The 22963-nt window shown below is 44.8% G+C and overlaps 1 protein-coding gene across 5 annotated transcripts in view; it reads left to right on the top strand.

The window, feature by feature from the left end:
* Window positions 1-8939: 8939 nt before the first annotated feature.
* Window positions 8940-22963, top strand: part of Fam13c (family with sequence similarity 13 member C) — a 104872-nt gene continuing 90848 nt past the window's right edge. For 2 of the 5 annotated variants that reach the window (XM_021653389.2, XM_021653388.2), the window contains exons 1-3: window positions 9094-9285; window positions 17048-17104; window positions 19117-19318. In XM_021653389.2, coding sequence (XP_021509064.1) covers window positions 9224-9285; window positions 17048-17104; window positions 19117-19318 — 321 coding nt within the window. In that variant the 5' untranslated portion in view covers window positions 9094-9223. Of the gene's footprint in view, window positions 9286-17047; window positions 17105-19116; window positions 19319-22963 lie in introns of all 5 variants that reach the window. The other 3 variants (XM_021653391.2, XM_021653390.2, XM_021653392.2) reach the window with 2 other exon arrangements.

Raw genomic sequence — 22963 nt, 5'->3', positions numbered from 1 at the left:
ATTTGTTGTATTCAGTGTTGGCGAACACCATTCCAGTCCCTGCTCTACCAAAGCAAAATAACACCGAGTTGTTTTCCCAGTTCAATTGGTAGCTGCTATATTTTTCTAAGTCTTGTTACAGCAGTTTGCAGACTCTCAGGGGGAAAGGGCCAGGCAGGACTAGGCCATGTTTTGCCAGTGCTAACAGTCAGCAAAGAATGTCAGAATTTTTTTCATAATTGGATTTTGCCCAGCTGTTCTCCAGGTAGTTATTGCTGCTTGGTCAGCAACAGGCTCTAAACTGCATGTTTTTAGTCTTTCTGTTTTTCTTCTCCAAGATGTAGGTAATGGATGATGATTGGGGTGTGGAAGTTTTCCATCGGAGTGCTTTGGTGTTGAGCAATTTCCAGTGAAAAAGCTGTAACAAGATCACCCCTTTGTCTCTACTGATGAATGGAGTTAGGTGTGTATGCATGCAAGAGTGAGACTACTGCAGAGAAAACCTTGGACCTGCTCTAATTTATTATTTAGGAACTGAATTATTCACAATTGTCAATATTTGACAAATGACTTACAAGTTGAAATACACTTTACAGTTCCTGGCATGACGGGCTGTTGAAACAAAACTGTCAATGACTGTTGCTTGAACTTTAATGAGGCAGACTACCAGCAAGCATATCATTTTTTTGTCTTTCTTCTTCTGCCCTTTGAAACATTCTCATATGTGTAAACAGTGGTGATCCTACAAGACAGACTCATCTTCACAAAGGTGAAACAACAACAACACAGAAGAATTGCTCTTAGAAACATTATTGTGAGTGTCTGTTTCAGAAGAAAGATGGTGTGTTAGTTATTTTCTCATTGGTATGACTAAATACCCTGGCAAAAACAACTTAAGGGTTTCCTTTGGCTTACAGTTTCAGAGGGATATGGTCCATCATATTGAGAGAAAGCTTGACAGCAGGCAAATGAAGCATGGCAGCAGGCAAGGAATGCATGGTGGCAGGAGAAGGAGGCTGGCTGGTTGTATTCCTCTAGGAGGAGAGAGTAAACAGGAAGTAGGGCCACACATTAAAGACACACTCCAATGACTCACTTCCTCCTGCAAAGCTCTACCTCCTAAGGTTTCATCATCTCCCTAAAATACCAGCTAGAGACCAAGTGTTCAGACACAGGAACCTCTGGAGGACATTTCACATTCAAACCACAATAGGTGACCATACTTAGGAGAGAAAGTCTATTTCTCCTGCCCTTGAATCTGGGCTGATTTGCATATATATTGGCTAATAGAGTATGGCAGACATGATTGTGGGGTTAAACAGTCCAAGCTCACTTCTGGGTTTTGAAAACCCACCAAACCCTGACCTTTATATTCTACCAATCCCTGAGTTTGCCCCAAGCTCAGGACTTGAAATCTCACCAGTCCCCACCCTGGAAATCTCCACCCTGGAAATCTGCATTCTGGAAAACTTCATCTCCAAGAAACCCTAAAAAAGCCTGCTTCCTGCTCAGTTTTCTGCTGCATCTCACCCAAGCAGAAGCAGCGACCCTCTTGTGTCTTTTCCAAAAAATCTCTGTGTGAGGTTTGTCCTGCAGTGTGACTTTGTGCTATTCCTTGGCTCCCAACTGTCAAGGTATCCCCAATGCACAATGTGTGCATTGGGGAAGCCTTTCCCCTCAGAACTGTAACACTTACAATGATTATATGTCAACTGAAGCTAAGTTTTAAGTTGACTGGCCTTAGCGTTTTGGAAGCTGAGAAAGAAGACAGATTGCCCTAAAATCAGTGTGTCTTGAGAAGTTTGAGACCCATGGAGACACCTGAATAATGGAGTGGCACATGGAGAGAAAGGTCAAGAAACAAGGGCTGTTTACCATAAGGAAGCCATTTTGAAAGGTGGCCCTGTAGGACATATGCCCCAGCAAATCAGTACACGACATGGGTCAGCCATTTAGCAGCCCAGCAGAACTTTCCTGAAACTCCTGACCCTCAAAAGCTAGACAATGAAGTGGCTGTTTTAGGCCAGTGAAGTGACAGAGAATAACATCTATGGCTTGAGAACTTTAAAGAGATCCGGGGCTAATTGTGTTGAAATCTGTCACGGGCACTTTTATATAAGGAGATTTGCAGGTGAGCTGTGGGCAGCCTCATGTGGTCCATTCTCAGAGAGTGCACATAAAGAGTGACTTAAAACACGTAGTTTTAGGTAGTAGTTAATGACAACTGTGGGAAGAGAAAGAATTTACCAATGTCTCTATGAAGGCTGGGAGGAACTGCATATTCTCTTTCCTGAGGGCGTGGGGCTGTGCTTGGTTGAGTGTAGGTATCTCCTTTTTTTAATTGTTTATTTTGTGGTTTTCCGAGACAGAGTTTGTCTGTGTGGCCTTGGTTGTCCTGGAACTAGCTCCATAGATGGAGCTGGCTTCAAACTCACAGAGATCCATCTGCCTCTGCCTCTGCCTCTGCCTCTGCCTCTGCCTCTGCCTCTGCCTCTGCCTCTGCCTCTGCCTCTGCCTCTGCCTCTGCCTCTGCCTCCCCTGTGCTGGAACTAAAGGTGTGTGCCACCGCTGAGTCTAGGTATCTTGACTGTACTAATTTGTGTTAACCAAGGATTTGTTTTTCTTCTGGGTTATGCATTAAATTTAGATCTGTGTTAACTGTAGCTTGAGCACTGCCTCTTTTCTTGGGGGAGATGGTGTTGAAGGATAGAGATATGTTACTTCTGCCTCCCTGGATTCATGTCTTCTTACTGCCCCAGAAGCCTGGGCTCCTCACTTTGCTGTTTCTCATCCTAAAAGAACCTCAAATATTGAGTATGAGATCTTTTTTCTCATTTCTTTTCTTTCTACCCCAAACCTGAATGAAAGTAATTTCAAATAGTCTAAATTTTGATATTTTAAGTGAGTCATTTCCCCTAATTTATATGAGCCAGACAACATGAATCGAATAAGACTATATTTAGTAAATATTACAGCTCTTTGGAAAAGTTATATGCACGGGAGACTGTGTCTATGAAACTGGAAGGGGTGATAATATAATCTTTGCTAAAACGTATCAACAATGAACTGAGAGGTTGGATTTAGGAGTATAAAATACCAAGTCAAACAGTTTCGTGAAAGAGACATATGCAAAACTGGCTCTTGCATTCAATAAGACAATTCCTCTCCTTCTGGGTGGCACGAGTGAGGTTCTGGAGCATCATTTAACTCCGATGTTGCGAACTGGAGGTATGACACAACTGGAAAACCCTTAGGGACCCCGGGCCACAGGCAAGAACATAATGTCAAAGCTAAGGAGGTGGAAATCTTGTTTTCGTATTGTGAACAGACCACACCTAGAGTCACAATTGTTGTGGAAATGGATATTAGACTCAAGAGGGCTTCTCTACCCTGGCTAGTTCCCAAATAACTGAGACAGAGACCTCTTGGATTTATAAAAGCTTTAAGGCACAGTTACTGGGCAGGCATCAACTCTCTAAACTGTTTTTCTATTTCCCAGCTACACACCCCAATTTACTTACCATAAAAGTTCCTGCCTGGTTTGCTTCTGTTCCCTCAGTCTGTCCTCAGAGCAGACTTCTCTTGGCCACTTGCTCATTGCCCCTACTCCCTCATGGCGACTTCCTTCTCTCCAGCTTCCTTTCGTCCTGCTGCATCTTCTTCCTGTCTCCTCCTCCAGCCTTGTGGTGGTCTGCATCACCTAGGCCTCACCTACTTCTCTTCTACCCAGTTACAGGCTTCTAGCTATTTTATTAACCAATTAACTTTAAATTAGGTAGAGCAAGGTTTACACACAAAAAAGACCAATGTATGTAGGAATGTGGTCATCTAGACTGCAACCAGATATTGGGTGCCAGTAATTAGCACTAGAATACATAGCACCAGACCAAACCCCCAACACACATATGCAGGGAAGGGGCTACACCTATGTTTTATTCAGTGTGCAGAAGATTTGGGAGAGAGTTTAATCATGTCATATGGGGATCTAAAGAAGGATCTGGTAGCATTTGGATGGACACAAGATGGAGTAGGTTAGTTCTGAGGGTTACCCCAGCTATAGGTGGAAGTAACAGGGACAGAAGGCTCAATTTGTCTTTTTTTTTTTTTTTTAAGAAATGGAACATCCATGGAAACAGCTTTACGGAGTATGAACTTCTGGGCTTCAAAGATTTTAAAAACCAGCCACATATTATCCTGGAAGTTTGGGTGTTAAGAGAAAGAATTAGACAGGGCAACTACAAAGGTTGAAGGTTCCTAAGAACCACATCAGTATCGTATCGAGGCTGCACTGGCTCTTTGAAATTTAATTCAAGCACGAGTACTGAAAGTGAAATATGTTTTCTTCTAAAAGGGTCTTTGTTTCTATAGGTGCCAGGTTGACACCTCCAATGCTCACTCCCAGCCTACTGCAATTCTACCTCCATTGCTCCATTGCAAACACAGCAGAGGAACCAGCTTATACCTCTCCTGGTTGGACTGGAACCACACCTACATAGCCAGCACCACCCACTGGCTTTGTTGAACAGCGTGAAATCTGTTTGTTGTCCCTGCTGAGGAAAAGAGGGAGGGATGTCTGGTAGAGGATAGCCTCATTGCCTAAAAATAACTTGTCTTGAGAAAATCTTATTTAAAATGAATCTAAAGTAAAGAACTAGAGATTTTCATACTAAATAGGGAAAAGAAGGGGGGACAAAAAAACCCAGTAAGTTAAGCATCGTTTTGAAAACTGGAACTAAATATTCACTCATTGATTTCATTCTACAAACTATTTATTAGTTAGTTAACTTGGTAGATGCAGATTTTAGCCCTGAATGAATACACACCAAACACAAAACAGTACAGAGTCGATGGAGCAAATAAAGTGGAGAAGAATGACAGGTGATTCCAGGCTTGGGAGGGTTTCAGGAAGATGTCCTTAGCTCACAGTTGAACATCCCAGCTAAAGAATGGCATTCCCTCAGGCCATAGGGTGGGATAATGTTCACCTGCTATCACTACAAGGGGGACCTATGTGGTTAGATAGTTCAGTCACCGCCCCCCGCCTCCCCCCGCAGAACAGGTATAACCTGATGAAAGTATAACAAGATTCTTAGCTTTCATTCCAGATATAATTGAAAGAGCAACTTAATTTTTGAAACATGAGAGATTATATCCTTTCCAGGAGAGGGATTATAAGTCATCTTTTCTCAAGATTACTTATTTATTTGTATGTGTGTATATGTGAGTGTATGTCGGCCTGGTGCATGCATACCATGGCATGTTCATGGACAACAAGACAGCCTGTAGAAGATGGTTCTTTCCTTGACCAAATCCAGGTCCTCAAGTTTAGTGCAAGAGTCTTAATTTGCTAAACCATATTGCTGAAAATATTTAATAGCGCAAATGAATAATCTTTGCCTCACATTCAATACCCACTGTATTATGATTATAAAAACACAACATTTACACAATTAACTAAGGGTTTCGTAAATCTTTCCAGGTATCTGTCTTCACTTGTTTTTATTTGATGCCATCCTTACTCTTTGGTTCCTGGTACCACATCTCCACCTGACACTGGTTTTTCAATGTTATTTAAAATGTTTCCCATACCACTTCCATTGGCTTCATGATATCCAGAATCCTCTGTAAGATTTGATACTCTAGTTTCCCAAGGATCTGCACTGAATGTACACTTTAAGTTAGGTGGAACAGAGAGAGACTGTTAGACAAAAGTGGACTGGGTACACAAACACATTAATTTTAGAGAGATGTGTTTGGCTAGAGGTGTCTCTTGAGTCTTCACTAGATCAGGACAATAAACCACTCAGAGAATGAGGCTCCCTTCTGCTATGGTGTCAAAGGCTAGGGCAGAGAAGCAAAAGATTAGAGAATAGAAACGTGAGGGAGAGGATCTAATAGTTTTAATGGAAAATTATCTTCTGGGCAGGCAAAAGTCCTCGTTTCACACACCAGGAGACCTGGCTATTCCCTGGAGGACTGACAGGAAGCACCAAGCCACTGTGTCCAGGCCAATAGAGCAGGCCTCTGTTGTCTTCCGGGTATTGTAAAGATTCTGGCCCCATGCCCTGGCATCCCCAGAAAGTGATTTCTCAGAATTGTCTGGTCCTCCAGGGATGTGCAAACATTTTAAATTGAGTTACAAAGGGAACACAACCATTGTCTATGAAGCCCATTCCACCTAGATCAACCTATTCATGTCTAGTAAAATGTAAAATTCTATGATGTTTTTCAAAGGTGTTGAGAAGCTGTGGAGCAGCGTGGAAGCCTGGAAGTAGAAAGACAGCATTGTCTATAAAGCTATTATCCACTCACCGCCATTTGCTTTCTCTTCCAAATTTCATGTCAAATGTTGCTCATTTTTGTAATAATGAAAAGAGGGATAAAACTAGCATTTATTAACTGTTTAAAAAGTTTTAATCTCTTGGTTCCAAGAATGTCACTTAATCTTTGGAAGAATCCTTGAGACAAGTTATATCTCTATCTAAGAATGAGGAAAGTGAGTCATTGTGATTTTCTTTTTAATTATGCTACTTGTAAGTGGTTGGTCTTGAACTCCTAGATTTCTTTCTTGTGCACTGCATGATTGCTCTGTTTTGACAGAGGTTGGTATACTGGTATATTGGAATGGAAATTCCATGATTAAGAAGACAGTTGGAACTCAGCTGGAGAGACGGCTCAGCAGTTAAGAGTACTGACTGCTCTTCCAGAGGACCTGGGTTCAATTCCCTGCACCTTCATGGCAGCTCACAACTGTCTGTAACTCCAATATGTGAAACCATCATACAGACATACATGCAGGCAAAACACCATTGCACATTAAAAAAATAAATAAAAGAAAGAAGAAAAGAAAAAAAAAACCCAAACTATTGGTATTAAGTATGAAATTCAGATGCTCACCTTTGGAAAAGATAGAGAACTGAAACCTTTAGCATGAAATTGGGCTAATCATACTCAAATCTAGCCTCTTTGTTTCCCCTTACTCTATTTATTAAATTGTACACTGTACATCTTATCAATTATATATATGTATGTATATATATATTTATATATATGTATGTATGTATGTATACTTATAGCAAAGGCTTCAGGTTAATAGGAACTGCACCTGACACAGTGTTTAAGTATGTGAATCATTTGTCCATCATTCATTAGTTCATCAAACAAAGCCAGGTAATGTTTTCTCAGAACCCCTTGGTAGGCTTGATGTTAGCTGGTATTTTTAACTTAAGTATTACAATGGCCTTAAATGAGAAACACATCCACCGAGTACATTTGTCTTTCATTTTCAACCTGTCCACATCCTTTTGCCTACCTAAGTCCTGTTTCGAAGTTGAAGAGGTGAAATAGTTTTCCTTGCTCTTTGAATTTATCACATCGCTCCTTTCAAAACTGTGTTTTGGCCATGTTACATAAAGCCACAGGGGAGTCTGGGCCCTCTTGCTGCCTTGGTAGACACTCAAGCTTCCTCACAGATCCGAGCAATAATTTCCCCCCTATCCCTTTGAACTTTCCCTGAACTGTTGTTCAGATGAGCCAAGGGCCTCCGAATGAACCTTTGTGATATCCATCAGTATTGTGTATTCCAAGGTGAACAGGACATCTCATTTAAAAAGGTACTTGAAAACCACTTACAAAAAAAAATATGTCAGATATAGGACGAGAGCTACGTAAGAATTGGATGAGTGGTAAAAATGCTGAAGTGGTTACTTGCACAGTGCTAAATGGCAGGCTTTTATTCTAGAGTATTCTTAACTTTCGGCCATAATATGCCGAACCAACCATTTGTCTTTCTTCTGTATGAATGGTCCTTACAAGCCACTCTGGGGCCTTTCTGCTCATGGCTTGTTGAGAACTCATCTCTTATCGAATATCTGGATTTATGGAGCACATTTATCATTTCCTTTTACTTCCAATGGGTCCTCAGCACTTGGACGTTAACTCCTGTCTCTCAGTTGAAAGCTTTGTTCCTTCCCATCCCAGGTGGATCACTGGCGATGTTTACACAACCAACATCTGGTCCTTCCTGCTCTGGACTACTCAGAATTGGCACCAGAGTCCGAGTGCAGGAGGAGCCTTTGAGAAACAGCTTCAGACCCATTCATGGGGAGATAGTCCGCGATTAGACTTCACGTTCCCCCAACCCCCGTGACGTGTCTGCCATCTAGAATCTACTTCCACGGGACAGTATGATTAAGAACAGATGGGTAGTATAGTTTACACGCGAGGAATTAACACTTCATGAAATCTTACTTCAAAATTCCGGAGACCTGTCTTTCAGAGATGTCGGTTTATTTCAAGTCAAGGACAACATGGCAGGAGACGTGAACAAACATCCCCAAGCAAGAATAAAGGACAAACACCCCCAAGCAAGAATAAAGCGGGGTGGGGGTGGGGCTCGTAGGCCCTCCCTTCCCCTAACCGAGCAGCCTCTATCCGAGGGAACCGCATTTGTGAGTTCATCACTCCATCCTTTGTGAAGGGGCTGGGCTGCTGGGGGCATAGGAGTCCACCTCCCGCCTTGCACCGTGTCCTAGGCACCAGCTAAGGCCTGGAAAGCATTCTATACTCGATCACTCACAGCTTCTGTGGTCCTGAGCTGGGCGCTTCCTCCAGCAGAATGAAATAACAAGAGCTCAGAACGACCTGTAAGGGACGCAGCCGGCCTTTGGGAGCCTCTTTTGTTCTAGGCAATAAAAACCAGCACACCGTGAAAATAAGACAAAACTCAGCGTCCATCTCCCTCTCTCCCTTCTCGATCCCTCTTCGCTTTCAGAAAAAGCGATGGATACATCTTTGCATGTTTGCATCCCACCCACCCCCGGGCGGAGGGTGGGAGGAGGTATCAAGCCATGGGAGGCGGGCATTGCATCCACTGGGGGGACATCTGTATTGCTAGCCCAGGTTGAGGTGGCAGGCTTGAGCGGCTTGGATTCCCTGTCGCTCCTAGCTGGCTACCAGGGTTGCGCGGAGCCTCTCCAGCGTCCTGCGGCTGCAACCCCGGGTCGCACGCCGCGGCGCCCCGCCCCATCGTCCCTGCAGCCTCGCGGGCTGCTGGGCTTTGTGGTTCGCCCGTGCCGCTGGGCCCCTGCTGGGGGTGTCGTCAGGAGCATGTGCAGACAGCAGCCCAAGGTAGAGCGAGCGTGCGGGGCAAGCCCTAAGACTTGCCTGGCAATGCCATGTTTGTGTGCATGCTCTAACTCGGGGAGAGCAATTAGGGAGACGGCTCCCCGGCCGGACTTGGCTCATGTTTTCTTGTTTCTGTTTCAGCCTTCAGGATAATTCCTTCGGCAGCGCTGCTGTAACTGAGTAAGTGATTCTTGCCATTACAATCGACTTGCGTGCCCGTCTCCGAAACAACTATGGTGAAGGTACCCCGGTCCCCAGCCCCTCTTCCCAGGCGATGCATTGTCTCCTAGAACCTGGGGCTGCGAGGCTGGCGGGGGCCCCACAAACCTCACACAGGTTACAGCCAGTATTTTAGCAGCTGCGGGGGGGGGGGGGGGGACGGGCACGGGGACGGGAAGGGGAGTAGCATTAAACCTAGCTGATTACTGCGGGAAGCCCCATGCTCCAAAATATGCTATCTTGGAGCTTAGCTTAAAAAAAAAAATTATGTGACATGTCAAAAAGGAAGCTTGGTTGTATTTTGCCAACATGAATGTCAGTTTTCATGGCGTGCTTGCTGGGTACATTTGCCCCAAATAGACGGATGTGAGAGAACCGGAGTTTAATTTCAGCATATTTACAGCGGGTAAACTTATCACCCCTCTCTCTGTGTACAGATTTTTAAGACCCAGTGCAATCAACTTTTCTAGATGCCTTCTGTCATTTTTTTTTTCTCGTCTGACCTCAATAATGTGATTAGAGAGAAACGTCTTACTAACAACAGTTCAAAGCGGGGGTGGGGTGGGGGGTGGTGTTTTTTTACTCAAGGGCAGCTCATGTTGATGTGTGTGTGTGTGTGTGTGTGTGTGTGTGTGTGTGTGTGTTGATACCTAGAGTGCTTCGTTTTTATTCTGGTCATCTCTTCCTTAATATATTCTTGGTAATATAATCTATGCGTCAGAAACGAATGTGGCATACATTCTGGGGGCACTACCTGTGATTTACATGTAGCTGGGTGTATACACCATACGCATCCCGCCTAGCCATCTTAGCATAGCGGAATTCACGTTTACTTCTGGGGTCTTCTCAGGAGAGCCACTCTGGAAAAGCTTTGCAGGAGGGTGTGTGCAAAGTTGTATATTTTGCTACTTAAGAAAGCCTGAATTTCCTACAGAGGCCACAAGTGACTTGGGGACTGTTTGCTCCCAATGAGTAGACCTGTTGGCATCCTTTGGGTTTTAGACCCTACCATTGTGGCAGAGTCTTGGAGAGGGAGGGTTGAGGTTCCACTGTGCTTCCTGGAGTCCCTTTCCCATGCTCCTTTGCTTGTCTGTTTGCTTTGCTACTGTCTTAGTATCTCCCTCTGAGCTCACCCTAAGTGGGGCCTCTTTAAACGTAGGACCAGGTTGGCTTTCAAAGACGCACTATGCCTACTAGGGACCCTCATCATGGCAGTGACATTGCCCTGCCTCTTTGCTTTTCTGGAAAAAGCTGATAGAAGAGGAGAGCTAGATCTGTGGACCAAGGAAGAGGCCTGGATCTTCTGGTTAAGTGGTCATGTACTACCTCTCTTTTCCCCTGCTGGGCTCCCCACCACCACACGTTTTCTGGGCCTGGTTCTTGGGAGCCCTGTGTGGCTGAATTCCTAGAGTCAGCCTCAGTTGCAGGCCCAGATGCTTCAAGATGGAGACTTTTACTTCCACATTTCCTATTGAGTGTGTGTTTATGTTATGGTTAAAGGATGGGGAGACTGTCGTGTCTCATCCTTGGATACTCCCCAAGGAGTTCTGATTGCATAAGATCGCGTTGTTACTTTCAGAGACGTGACAGCGGTTCCTTTTAAAAGGCTGTGAGTGGCGACTGGGAAACCATCTGGCTAATGCAAGAATCTGAGGAACTTACGACATACCCAGAACGTCGCAGGTGTGACACAGCTCAGATGAGGGGCATCTTAAACCCGTGGTTGTCATATGGAACACTCTTTTATTTTTTACTTCTCCTCTCAATAATAGGAACCTGTTCCTGGATCTGTGGGCACAGTTCCTTTACCCAGCAGGACCAGAGGGTGCTGTCCTGTGACACAGGCATAGCAGGTGTCCCAGGAGTGTTTGGGTGAGATGTTAGTCCTGCTGAGGGAGCCTTTTGAGATAAGCAAAGGTCCTCCCGTCACCACCCACCTCCATCACCTCCTCTCACACTACTGAAATTCCACCCGGAGAGGCTTTCTTTTGGGTGAAGGCCTCTGGTATTGATTCTTATTAAAATGGAAGTTTAAAACTCTGTGCCTTGGAAGGTGCATCCAAGCAGTCATTACTGTTTCCTATGGATTATTTTTTATCAGATAGTTCAACCTGAAAGGTTGCTGCTTGGCTCGTTGTGATTGTGTGTGTATGTGTGTTTGTGTGTGTGTACATGAGGGTGCCTTTGGAGGTCAGAGGTTAACATCTTGTGTCTCCTTTTATCTCACTCAACCCCATCTCTCACTGAACTTGGAGTTCATGGATGGGTAAGATTGGTGGCTAATGAGCTCTGGGGATCCTTCAGCCCAATCCTAGAGTTTTATGCTTCCCTCCACTTTGGTGGACTTTGAAGTTACTGAGGATTCAGACTCAGGTCGTCATATCTGAGCCTGAGACAATGTCAAATGAGCCATGCCCCTGTTTCCTCAGTTGGAGGAGGTCTTGGCAGAGTCGGAGGAAAGTGAAACTGGGTCTCAAAGGCAGAATCCTTGGTTTTCCTCAGGCCTTGAAATGCCTGTGCAGATCTGGGAGAATTTAACTCAGTTTTCTTTGCATTTTCTTTTTCTCCTTCCAACATCAGTGTGACCTTAGCCTGTCCGAGACATTTGCAGTGCCTTTTCAAGATGTGTTGTTTTTAAAGTCTCTTGCTGGGTCACTGTATTTAGACCGGTGCTTTGCTTGCAAAAGTTCTGCCTCCTAGCCTCTAAGCATTGGTTTACAAAATGAGCCAAACACCACTACCTGGAAAAGGGATTGGATCTTGTGAAAAATATAGACTTCCAGGCTAAGAGAGGACCTGGGACTGGGTATTTGGATTGGAGTCAGGTCAGAGCTGGCTTGGGTTCCAAAAACCATTAGATGAAAATGTTCTAGAAGCCTACTAGTTAAAAGGCTGGGCAATGCTGTTTAAAAAGTTTACGTTACAAGAAGTTGGAGAGACAGCTCAGCATCTAAGAGCACCAGCTGTTCTTCCAGAGGGTCCGGGTTTAATTCCCAGCACCCAGAGGGTCCAGGTTTAATTCCCAGCACCCACATTGCAGCTCACAATTGTCTGTAACTCCTGTTCCAGGAGATCTGATACCTTAGCGCATACATACATGCAGGCAAACATCAATACTCAAAAACTGAAAATAAGTAAGTAAAAGTTAATATGTATTACAAGGACGGGGATGTGTTTAGCACCCGTGAAGCCCTAGGTTTGATGCCAAGCGTGATATAACTCCGTATGCTGCTGGTGGTGAACACCTGTAATCTTCAGCACATTATGGTAGAGGTAGGAGGGCCAGAAGTTTAAGGTCATCCTTGGCTCCACAGCCAAGTTTGAGGACAGGGTGATTACAGGAGACATTTAGAAAACCAAAACCCAACAAACAACTTTCCCCATTGCACAGAGGTTTACATTCTACCCTCAGAGCTGTGTGGGGCTGAGGCAGGGCCAGGCGGGAGTCTGTTCCTCCTGATCAGGTAATCCAGAGAACACTGATGCAGGTGGTTCTGGGAAATTCCGCAAGAGGCTGCATCTCTGCCACTTTGCCGTCAGAGGTGTGTTGCTGCAGGGGAAGAGAAGCCATTTGTTCTAGTCAATCAAGCTGGGGCCTTTCTTCCAATTTAACTGGAGAAGATGACTTCTCCTGGATATGGCTTTAGCTCCCATTATTCCAAGAAGCCTGGTTCTCCTGTCTCCTGAGTGTCTGGGAATATAGACTGACAATGTCATGTGACTACTGTCTGTGGGCTTGGCAGTGTAGAGCAGGAACAAGTGAAGTTCCCTGGAGTAAAGCCTTGGAATCTTGGGCAATGAGTTGGCCTCCCTGGGACTGTACTCCTTCCTGGCTGTCAGGCTAGACAGAGAAGGTCGGAATGGTCATGTGGGCTGTGAACCCCACACACTCCTTCCTTTTGTTTGTGCTTGGCAGATGGAGCGAAAGTAAATGAGGGAGAAAAGGCCCAAGTTAGAGCTGTTGCAGAGATGTCTGGACAATCTCAAGGGAAGGGCTGTGACTTAGCCTGCTGAGAAGGGCTACCAAGGAATCATTTGCTGGAAGTGTCTTTAACATTTTTTTTTTTCTTTTCACCATGGCCAACCATGAGAAAAACATTCTCCATCACAGTTCAGTCACACACAGACATGTGATTTCAGTGGCTTCTAGGAAGCAGCCATTAATCCTGCCTAGACTGACACTGTCCGAGCACACTGGCCGCAGATGTTAGTGACTAGCCACTTTGTGGAGACCCCACTGTCACAGTTCCCAGTCTGAAGAGCATTGTGGGGCATGCTCCATTATTGTAAGGCTTTTGAAAGTTGCTTTCATTGAGTTCATAATTGCTTACAAATATTTACACAACATACCAGGCTCCCAAACAGCTATTTCTGAATACATCACCACGTTGGGCTATTTCTTTTCTTGAGTTTGTTTTCAAATTAGCATCTAAAGTAACAGATTTGCTTGTAGCATTTGCATACACCCTTAGTTTTAGTCCATTGTCCTCCTCCATCCCTCACCTCATCTCTCTGCCCCTCACCTTTCCTTGTCCATATCACATATGTTCTATTCTTTTCCCTCTCATGGACCTTTATAGTTTCCAACCTCCACCCTACTCGCTCCTCCACAAATGCACATACATAAACATTGGAAGTCAAGACTCACGTATGTCATGCTTTACTTTTCTGAGCCTAGGTTACCTTGCTTAAGGTAACATTTTTTAGTTTTGAGGTCCTAAGGGGGAGATCATAAAAAGGACTGGCTTTTAGCCCTCCTGTGTGGCTCTATAGTATTGTAAGAGAGCACTGTGCTCGGGGTCTCCTGGCCACTCTGTCTGAGTTGATGGTCTTCCAGAGATGGAGAGCCATGCTCATAGTTTCGCACGATAGAATCCAGTTTTATAACTGGGCCAGTGTTACCCCTTGGTAAGGCCCTCCTGGGCAAGGACAAAAATGGGAAGCTGACTGAGTGGGAGGTGATGGTCCCTAGGAAAGCAATCGAGACTTCTACCGAGGTCAAAGAGCTGGGATGGGGCTCCGAGGTCTATGAAGACATCCATTTCCACTGCTGGGCAGGGATCTTGAGCTTATGTTTCCTGAGTGGCAATGGGCGCTTGTTTAAGAGATATTTCTGCTCTGCTAATTTGGTCCAGCCTTATGGGCCAGAAGACACCTTCCACTTTGTGGATTCTGGTGCTGACTTTCCATTCTCATGCTTAGAGGAGAAAACATAAATGCACAGAGGGGAAAAACGTTATTGCCTGCTTCTCAGGTAGCATTACTGAGCTTCAGGCTGTGGCTGTGGCTTGAACCCTAGTTCTTGGAAGTGGGAATTCTAGGTTTCTACATTGTATGATCTTTTCTCATTTTACTATTGGGAAACATTGTCATTCACATTGCAAAGCCTATAGGAACTATGTGTGAATACTGATGATGAGGGAGAATGTGAAACTTAGGAATTTAATCGCTATTTTTCATGAGATAAATAGGACAGGGTTATTGGTTGTCAAAAACATGAGAGAGTGAAGAGGTTTAGATTATTCAGTCAAAACGAACATTTTGTTAACTCGACCAACTTTATTTCATTGCCAGAGGGAACAGAATATTCTCCTAGATAAAGAGGGTTCAAGTCTGTAGGTGGCCTTTGTATAATTCACTACAGAAAAAGCCATAATTAAAAAAAAAAAAAAAAAAAAAAAACAGGCTGTAAGAGAAGGGAACAGGAGCTTTCTTGAGTTAATATGTGGGCTAATTATATAGCATTTTCAGTGATGAATATTTAAATATGTTATTGAATGTATCATAAGCACTGCATTATATTTGTACATATGTGTTTATTTGTTTTATTTTTGCCTACATACTACACTGAATTTCTCAGAACAGGAGCCAGCTCTCTCTAGAACCTTGTATCCTTTAGAAATATCATGTTACTTTGAGTATAGACATGTCTAACTTGTCTGAATCAAGAACAGAAAGAAATAGGGAAGAAAGCACATTGCTGTCTAGTTATGTCGATGGGTTGGACATTAAAATAAAACAAAATGAACAGGTCAGTTGGTCCTTAACCCCATTGGTCCAAATTTTCTCCTTCTTACGACGTTACAACTTGACAAAACAAACAAGCAAACAGAAAACAACAACAAAAAAACCCCAAACAAACAAAAAACAAAACCAACTTAGTGAAGGGTTTATTTTGGCTCACCATCTGAGGGCACCATCCATCATGATGAGCAAGGCACCAGGCAGGAACTTGAGGAGGTTGGCCACATTTCATCCAGCAAAATGAAGCAGCAAGAGATGAATGCTGATACTCAGCTCCCTTTCTCTCAGTCTAGGTCTCCAGACCATGGAATGGTGACGCCCACAATCAGGCTGGGCCTTTCTACATCAAGTAACATCTCCTGTTCAGTCAACAGTCACTCCTAACCATCACAAAAAGTGAACTGAGCACCCGGCAATCGATAAATGTGTAATAAATAGTCGTTTGTTTCTGTCCTTTAAATGTCTCAGTTTTTCTGTCTAGGGAGCAGAATCCTTCTTAAATCAAAGATTATTTGAGCATCTGTTGGAGGCAATGCTGTGTTTGGGAGCCATGTTGGTGTCTCTAGAAAAAGAATTGTAGTTGTTTTATAAGCACAGTTATGCCTATGGGTGTTTCATGCAATAAGAAACCAATTCAAAGGACCTCAGAGGTACAAAAGACATTAAAACCTAAGGATGAAGAGGAAACAGGTATCTATTAAAATTCACACGGTTGCAGGAGAGTGTGTGAGTCTGGCTGGGAAGGCTCCTGTTCAGAGCCGGTCCCACCTGGCTTTGGCCAGTGAAGGGTGGGTAGGAATGGAAGATGGAAAAATGTTTCAGGGTGGGGCAGGGTGGGGCAGGGTGAGCAGTGAGGAAGAGGAACAAAGACTCCCTCCTACCTATGGAGAACAACACTCTTATCCCAGATTCCCCCAGGGAGTGCCAGACACCAGGGATTTTTCAGTGTGGAAGAGCCAAGACTTTTTCAGCAGGTTAATTAGGAAGTCTTGTGAAAGATATAGATCAAAGGTAGTGGTTGCTGTTTCAGCATGGGGCACGGGACAGGGCTCCTGATGCTGATGGTCATGGGATCTCTTCTGAGAGCACGTCTCTCGGAGCCTGATGTCCCCATGTTGGGAGCTCCTTGGCCTTAGTGAGAGCTTGTCAGCTCAGACCAGTGGTTCTTAACCTGTGGGTCAAGACCCCCTTGGAGGTTGACCAACCCTTTCACAGGGGTCCCATATCAGTTTTCCTACATATCATTATGATTCATAACAGCAGCGAAACTACAGCTATGAGACAGCAACAAGACAATGTGATTGAGGGACGCCACAACAGGAGGAACATGAGGGGCCGCGGCATTGCTACAAGAACCACTGGCTCAAACGGTGTCTGCAGTACTGTGGAAGTGAAAAGTCACAGCTGGTTCAAAGCTTTGGGGAACAGGTTGGCATTGTATTGCTGCCCTGCTGACATTCAGAAATTGGACTCAGGGCCTCTGGAAGAATATCTGGTGCTCCTAACCACTGAGCCATCTCTCCAGCTCTGACATTCAGAAATTGGAGCCGGCTGTTTGTTCTTGTGTTTTTCTTCGGGGAGACAGTGGTGAGGACCATTGCATTTTATGATCTTCCATGCTAATCTCAGCTCTAGGTTTTGGCTGCTTCTACTGAAGCGGACGTTTGTGTCTGACAAGCTGTTCTCCCTCTTGCCTCAGGTGCGAGGAAGACAGAGTCTCTTTACATGAAGACGAGGACGCTTGCTCCGGGCTCAGGTAGGTCTCATCCTTGGTCTTGATTAGCAAACGAGCAAAAGAGATCATCTGGATCTCGAGACTCTTTGAATTCAAACATCTTCTCTCCGAGAATCTCATCTTCTCGGGAGAATGTAGTGTGTCAGCTCCCAGATCCCTAGAACAGAGCCTTGTACTGGGCACTTCTCAGTTAAAATCGAGAACACGCCCATCATTATTCACCAAACATGTTATTGAAAGTATTGGACTTCATGACTGAGGGATCGGGATTCCTACCTGAAGGAGTAAAAGATGCTGTTGATTCCTTTTTCTGGAAAGAACGCAGTAACTGCACAGAACTCCACTATGCCCCAGGACAGGCGGTACACCTCACTAGAATGGGTTAACTTCCTAACCCTGGCTTGACTCTAATGTCTAAAGCCACTGGTGTCATAGAAAAAAAGTTTAATTGTTATCATTCAGATCACCGCCACTGTTTTTATTTGTTTTCCCAGCTACTAACCCGTTTATTGGGTGTTCCACCTGAGCTTAATTGTTTTGGATACATTTATTCATGCCCCTCCATCTGCTCTCTGCACCTGGCCTATGCTCCGGACCAACAATCTTGGTGTTGCCCTCCCTTCCCCCAGCACAGGGAGTTCAGTCTTCACCTGTCGGAAGGTGTATGTTGAGTGAAAAGCTGGGGACCCTTCCTTCCCTGGGCTTCCTTCCCTGGTTTCATGTGTCTGAGCCTGCGTGGGCGGGTGGGGTGAAATCATTGCTTTCTTGGCTGCCTGTGGTGAAAACAGCTGGGAGGTGGCTGCCCTTAGTGACCTGCCAGCGAGTTATGGGATATGGATCGTCTAAGGCCAAGAATCCAATTTATACCCTCATTTAGTTATGGCTGCAGTTGCTTATTTCCTAGCAATATGGAAAGGAAAATGAAGAGATTTAAGTATGTCAAGTGGTTTCAAAGGAGAACGTCGCCCTTTGGGCGTATTATATGGAACTTGATGGTTGAGTGAAAAGTGCAAGTACCATCCCTGTCAGAGCTGAGAAGATGTGTGTATGTGAGATGGGGAATTGAACCTAGAACCTTGAATAAACAAGACAGTTACTCTGCCACTAACCTATATCCCTAGCCCTACTCTTCCTTTCCCTTTTTGTTTTGAGATATGGTTAGGTTTCCCAAGCTGGCCTTGAACTTTTGATCTTCCTGCCTCAGCTTCTAAAGTGAGAAGCTGGGGTGGCCTCAGTGACTCAGCCCTGAGGGAACCCACAGATAGGGATCTTTTTCTACGTTGTGTCCAGGCATTGCTCTAATGTCTGGTTAGGGAAAATTTATCATTTGATTTTAAAATTGTCTGGATGACTTGCTCCCTCTCCAAACAGATCTGCAGTTGTAAACTATCTTTGCCAATGGACAGGGAAGCATAAACATCTTGAACCAAAGATTCAGCCTAAGAGGCTGAGACTGTTCGATCATTCTGGGGGTGTTTGAGTTGGCCTGTCTGCTCTGTGTGCTGTTTAACCACAGCACTTTAGAATCTAAATCTGCAAATTTGGGATCTCAGTACCTAACCTGAAGGTCTTGCATTGTGATTGCGGGAGGGAAATAAGATATGCGTGAAAGTAAAGCGTTTTCACGTGAAGACTGGAGAGGGAGAGTGATGGGAAGAACAAAATTCATGAGACCTGTCCCCAGTTTGCCCGAAGCCCTAAATTCAATCCTGGGCACTGAGAGAAATCAGCATTGTTATACATGCTTGTAATCCTCGCACTTGGTGGGTGAAGGAGGGACGATAGGATCTGAAGTTCAGGGTCACCTTTGAGTACCAGTGAGTTCATGGTCAGTCTGGGATACGTGAGATCCTGACTAAAAAATTAAAAAGAAAAAACAAGAACGACATTCACATTTCTTGGGGTTTTTAGGCTTATAAAATTGCCTGTGCTTAGGCTCCCTTCGAAAACAGAATGGTAAATCTCGTCAGCTCTTTTCAGTACAGGTTTATTCTGTTTTGGGTGCCTTCTAAATTGGGTCGTTCTTCTTGCAGAGATGAAAACAATAAAGAGAACTACCCACAGGCGGGGGCTCGAATAGATGAGCTTGCTCCGCCCTCCCATGAGGCCCAGCGGCATGTAGAACAGACCCTGCTGGTGGATGGAGTGCTGAGACCCACTATGGGCAACTTCAAGTCCCGAAAGCCCAAGTCTATCCTCAGAACCGAGAGCGGCCGTAACCATGGAGAAAGCCAGGTACAGCCCCACTATCAGGCCTCGGCCACGGAAAGGCTTCTGTTGCTACGAGGTCAGAGTGTCTGTGGCCTAAGCTGGAGCAATACTCTCGTTAGGCACCAGTTGCTCTGAGAAAGCGAATATTCTGGCACCCCATCAACCCCACATCCCTCCTCTCTCCACCTTCTCCTCTTTCCATCTTCTCTTTCTCATCTTCTCCGCTGCCCTCCTCCTCTCTCCTTCCTCTCTGAGACAGCACCTTACCTAGGCTGGACTTGAATGCCATATGTAGCTGTGGCTTACCTGCTGCCTCTTCCTCCACCTGCCAGGAGTGCGGGGATTATAGACAGAAATGCGGTGTCTGTGGAGCTGGGGTTGGGGGGGGCGGTCCACGCAAAGACTTTCTGTACACGAGGCAAGCATCCTACCACCATTGAGCTTCATCCCCAGCTCCAAAGCAGCGTTCTTAACCAGGAGACTTTGATCTAAAGTTGCCCTGGGTTCTTTGGAGAGGCATTGGTGCTCATGCAGGACGATGGAGCTTTTGCGCACACTTGGGGAGTCCCCTGGACAAAATGTGGAGTCTCGTTTTGGTCTCAGGCCATTCTCCTTTGGCTCAAGTGGCTTTGAGTGAACAGTTACACACGTCTGTTCCTTGTGTCATATTCAGATGCAGCATTTGGTTGTCTGAAGTTGAAGAAGATTAAAATGGATGATGAATGAATAAAGCCTCTAACCTAGTACTTTCCTTACACACACACACACACACACACACACACACACGAGCTTCCTCTGTGCTCAGCTAGCTTCCTGCCTCAGCCCCGAGTGCTGGATGACAGCTATGTACGACCACATCACACTAGGGTGATATTTTATAAGTTTAATTTTTTTTTCCTGCTTGTCTAGAAATGCAGCAAAGGAAATGATCTTTTAATTGAGAAGTCCCTGGTAATTTATATTCTTAGGAGATATTGAATACACATGACCTATCATCATTGCACTCGGCAGTCACATTTCCAACAACTCCAAGATTACATTTGTAATATACCCAAACATAACCTTTGGAACATGGCGGTTCCATGAGTGTTAGCTAGGTTTGATTGTTTAACGCTTAGTAACCTGAAAAACAAAGTAGGGGACCCAAGGTGTGATAGGTTAATTACGTGTCACTGTTACTGAAGTCTGATCTAATTTGCAGACTGACACCAGGTGATCCTCCTGTTAGAACAGCCACGGTGGTGTAGCCTATTTGATTGACTTTATGTGCCTTTGCTGTTTTATGGTTTTGGCATCGTGACCTCCTGGGTAGGCCTTTCATTTTCCAGTGAGGTGTAAATTATCGTGAAGATAATTATCATAAGCTCCGACTTTCATTGTGGAGAGGGGCAGCCATTCCTAGTACCCCTCCTTTCTGGCAAGCTTGAGTCTCTAAATCCACTGCAGCATTTCTCTTTCAGGGAGGGTTGTGCTGGGGATGCAGATTCCAAACCGACTGGTCCTTGCGGGTGGGGATCTGATCTGGCATCCTTTCCCAGGGGGACCACCTGTGACGCTTCAGGATGGCCAGCCAGCCCTCCTCAAAAATGCCACCTTTCTTGGAGTTCTCTAGTGTGGCCTCAAAGAAATTACACTGTCATCACTTGTAATAAGGTGGCAATGGGGCATGTAATTTCCAGCCTGTTGCTGAATCTCAGAAAGGTTACAGGAGCGAGATGAGCTGGCGGAGTTCTGGCTCATAATGCTGCATTGCAGACCTGGTCGGAAGGAGGAGCTCCCAGTAGGAGCTAAGCGGCCTGTTCTGACTCGGTGAGTTTCATTCTCAGAGACAGCATCGTAGGCAACGTTGGTTGTAAAACAGATTTTCCTAATTCAATGTCCTCCTTGAAGGGAAGACAGTATATTATTGGATGTATACAAGTTGGGGTGAAAATGGGGCATGAACTTATGAATGTGGGTGGTGTGGGCACGGGTGGGAGGTAGAGGGAATGGGGAATTATTTTTAAGCGTTTTAGGTTCACACAAACACCTTGCACTAAGTTGTTAGGGGTTAAAGACAGGCAAAAACGACAGGGGAAATCTGTTTTCAGAAAACAGAATCAAATTGCTAAACCAGAGGTCCTGAACCTGTGGGTTGTGACCCCTTTGGAGTCCAGGGACCCTTTCAGAGGGGTCGCCTAAGACTATCAGAAAACACAGATATCTACATTATGATTCAAAACAGTAGCAAAATTACAGTTATGAAGTAGTGATAAAAATAATTTTATGGTTGGGGGGGTCACCATAACATGAGGAACTGTATTAAAGGGTCAAAGCATCAGGGAGGTTGGGAACCACTGTGCTAAAAGAATAACTATGATAAAATTTTCCTGATTGGACCATTGGACCTTTAGTTCTTGTTCCTCCTAGTCTTGGGTTGGCTGTCATGAAGCCCTGACCTTTTCATTAAAGTTAAAAAAAAAACAAAAACAAAACAAAACAAAAATAAAACAACCATCTTGCTCCAGTCCACTAGTGTCAGGCTAGGTCTGTTCCTTTCTTTGAAGTATCAAGGGCTTAAAGTATCTTGTTCTTCACCATGGGAGTGCTTGGGGTTGTTCTTGGTCAAAGACACAAACCGGCCCTAACACCAAGGACAGTCGCAAGCCAACTCTGGAAGACCTGGACAATTGTCTACGGGTGACAGAAACTGAGGGAGCTGTGCTGAGTGGATGCCCAGTGATTCTGAAATCTGAAAGGTCTGAACACCCATCACACCAGCAGTGCAAATAAGATAATAAAATGAATTTCCTCCGAATTAGAAAGAGTGCCTTGACGGAGAGTAATCAAGGCTGATCTCAAAGGGGGTAGGCAGTATAGATTCTGAGTTTTATAAAAATGGAGGACTATAGTTCTTTCACAGGAAAAAAAATACCTAGAAGACATACACTAATAATACCAGTAAAACAACGCACTGAGTGGGGGACGAGGTCTATATTTTTATTAAGCTCCGTAGGCCATCTGCCTTGCTTTTAGCCAGGATATAATTAGGAAAGAATCCATTATGCAACCAGCCTTTTGTCTGTGTTGTTATATCTGAGAATGAAGTTTGTTTAATCAGATAGAACAGGCCACTTAGTCCCACTGGGAATATGACCTCTGATGTAATGCGAGCTACAATATACCTCCCCGTCTGAAAACCAGTGCCTTGGGTGACTTAGAGTCAAATGAAAAAGGCTACAGACAACTTTGCACAATGTGCATGATCATCACCCATCACACTTAGCGTTGGCTATTTTCAGGTCAAGCCCCATCATGACTTGCACAAATGTAGACTGAGGCATCCCGTAAGGATTTGGGTCGCAAGGTAAATGTGACATTCACATGGTTGAACTCAGAGTGTGGTGGAGAGTTCTGTGTGTAAGACTATGGAGGCTTTGGACAGGGGCTGCATTTGAGCCTCCTTTGCAGCCATGAATTCTGCCGGATGCTTCTTGCCTCATTTAAGCCACTGAGTTCTAACTACTTTGTTACAGGGTTTTCGCCTCCCTCCCAAGCCCTGTGAAAACCCGCAGGATCAGCTTCTTAAGTTTAAAAGCCTTGCTGCGAGCACCCACGTAGGCCTGTGGCTGCCGCCAGTTCTCACTTTTCTCTTCGCAAAGTTGGGATGGATGGCCCTAAAGTTGCCCT

Source organism: Meriones unguiculatus, chromosome 16 (assembly GCF_030254825.1).
Source record: "Meriones unguiculatus strain TT.TT164.6M chromosome 16, Bangor_MerUng_6.1, whole genome shotgun sequence".
NCBI lineage: Eukaryota > Metazoa > Chordata > Mammalia > Rodentia > Muridae > Meriones > Meriones unguiculatus.
Note: the sequence above shows the minus strand (reverse complement) of the source record. Positions and strands in the feature narration are given on the sequence as shown.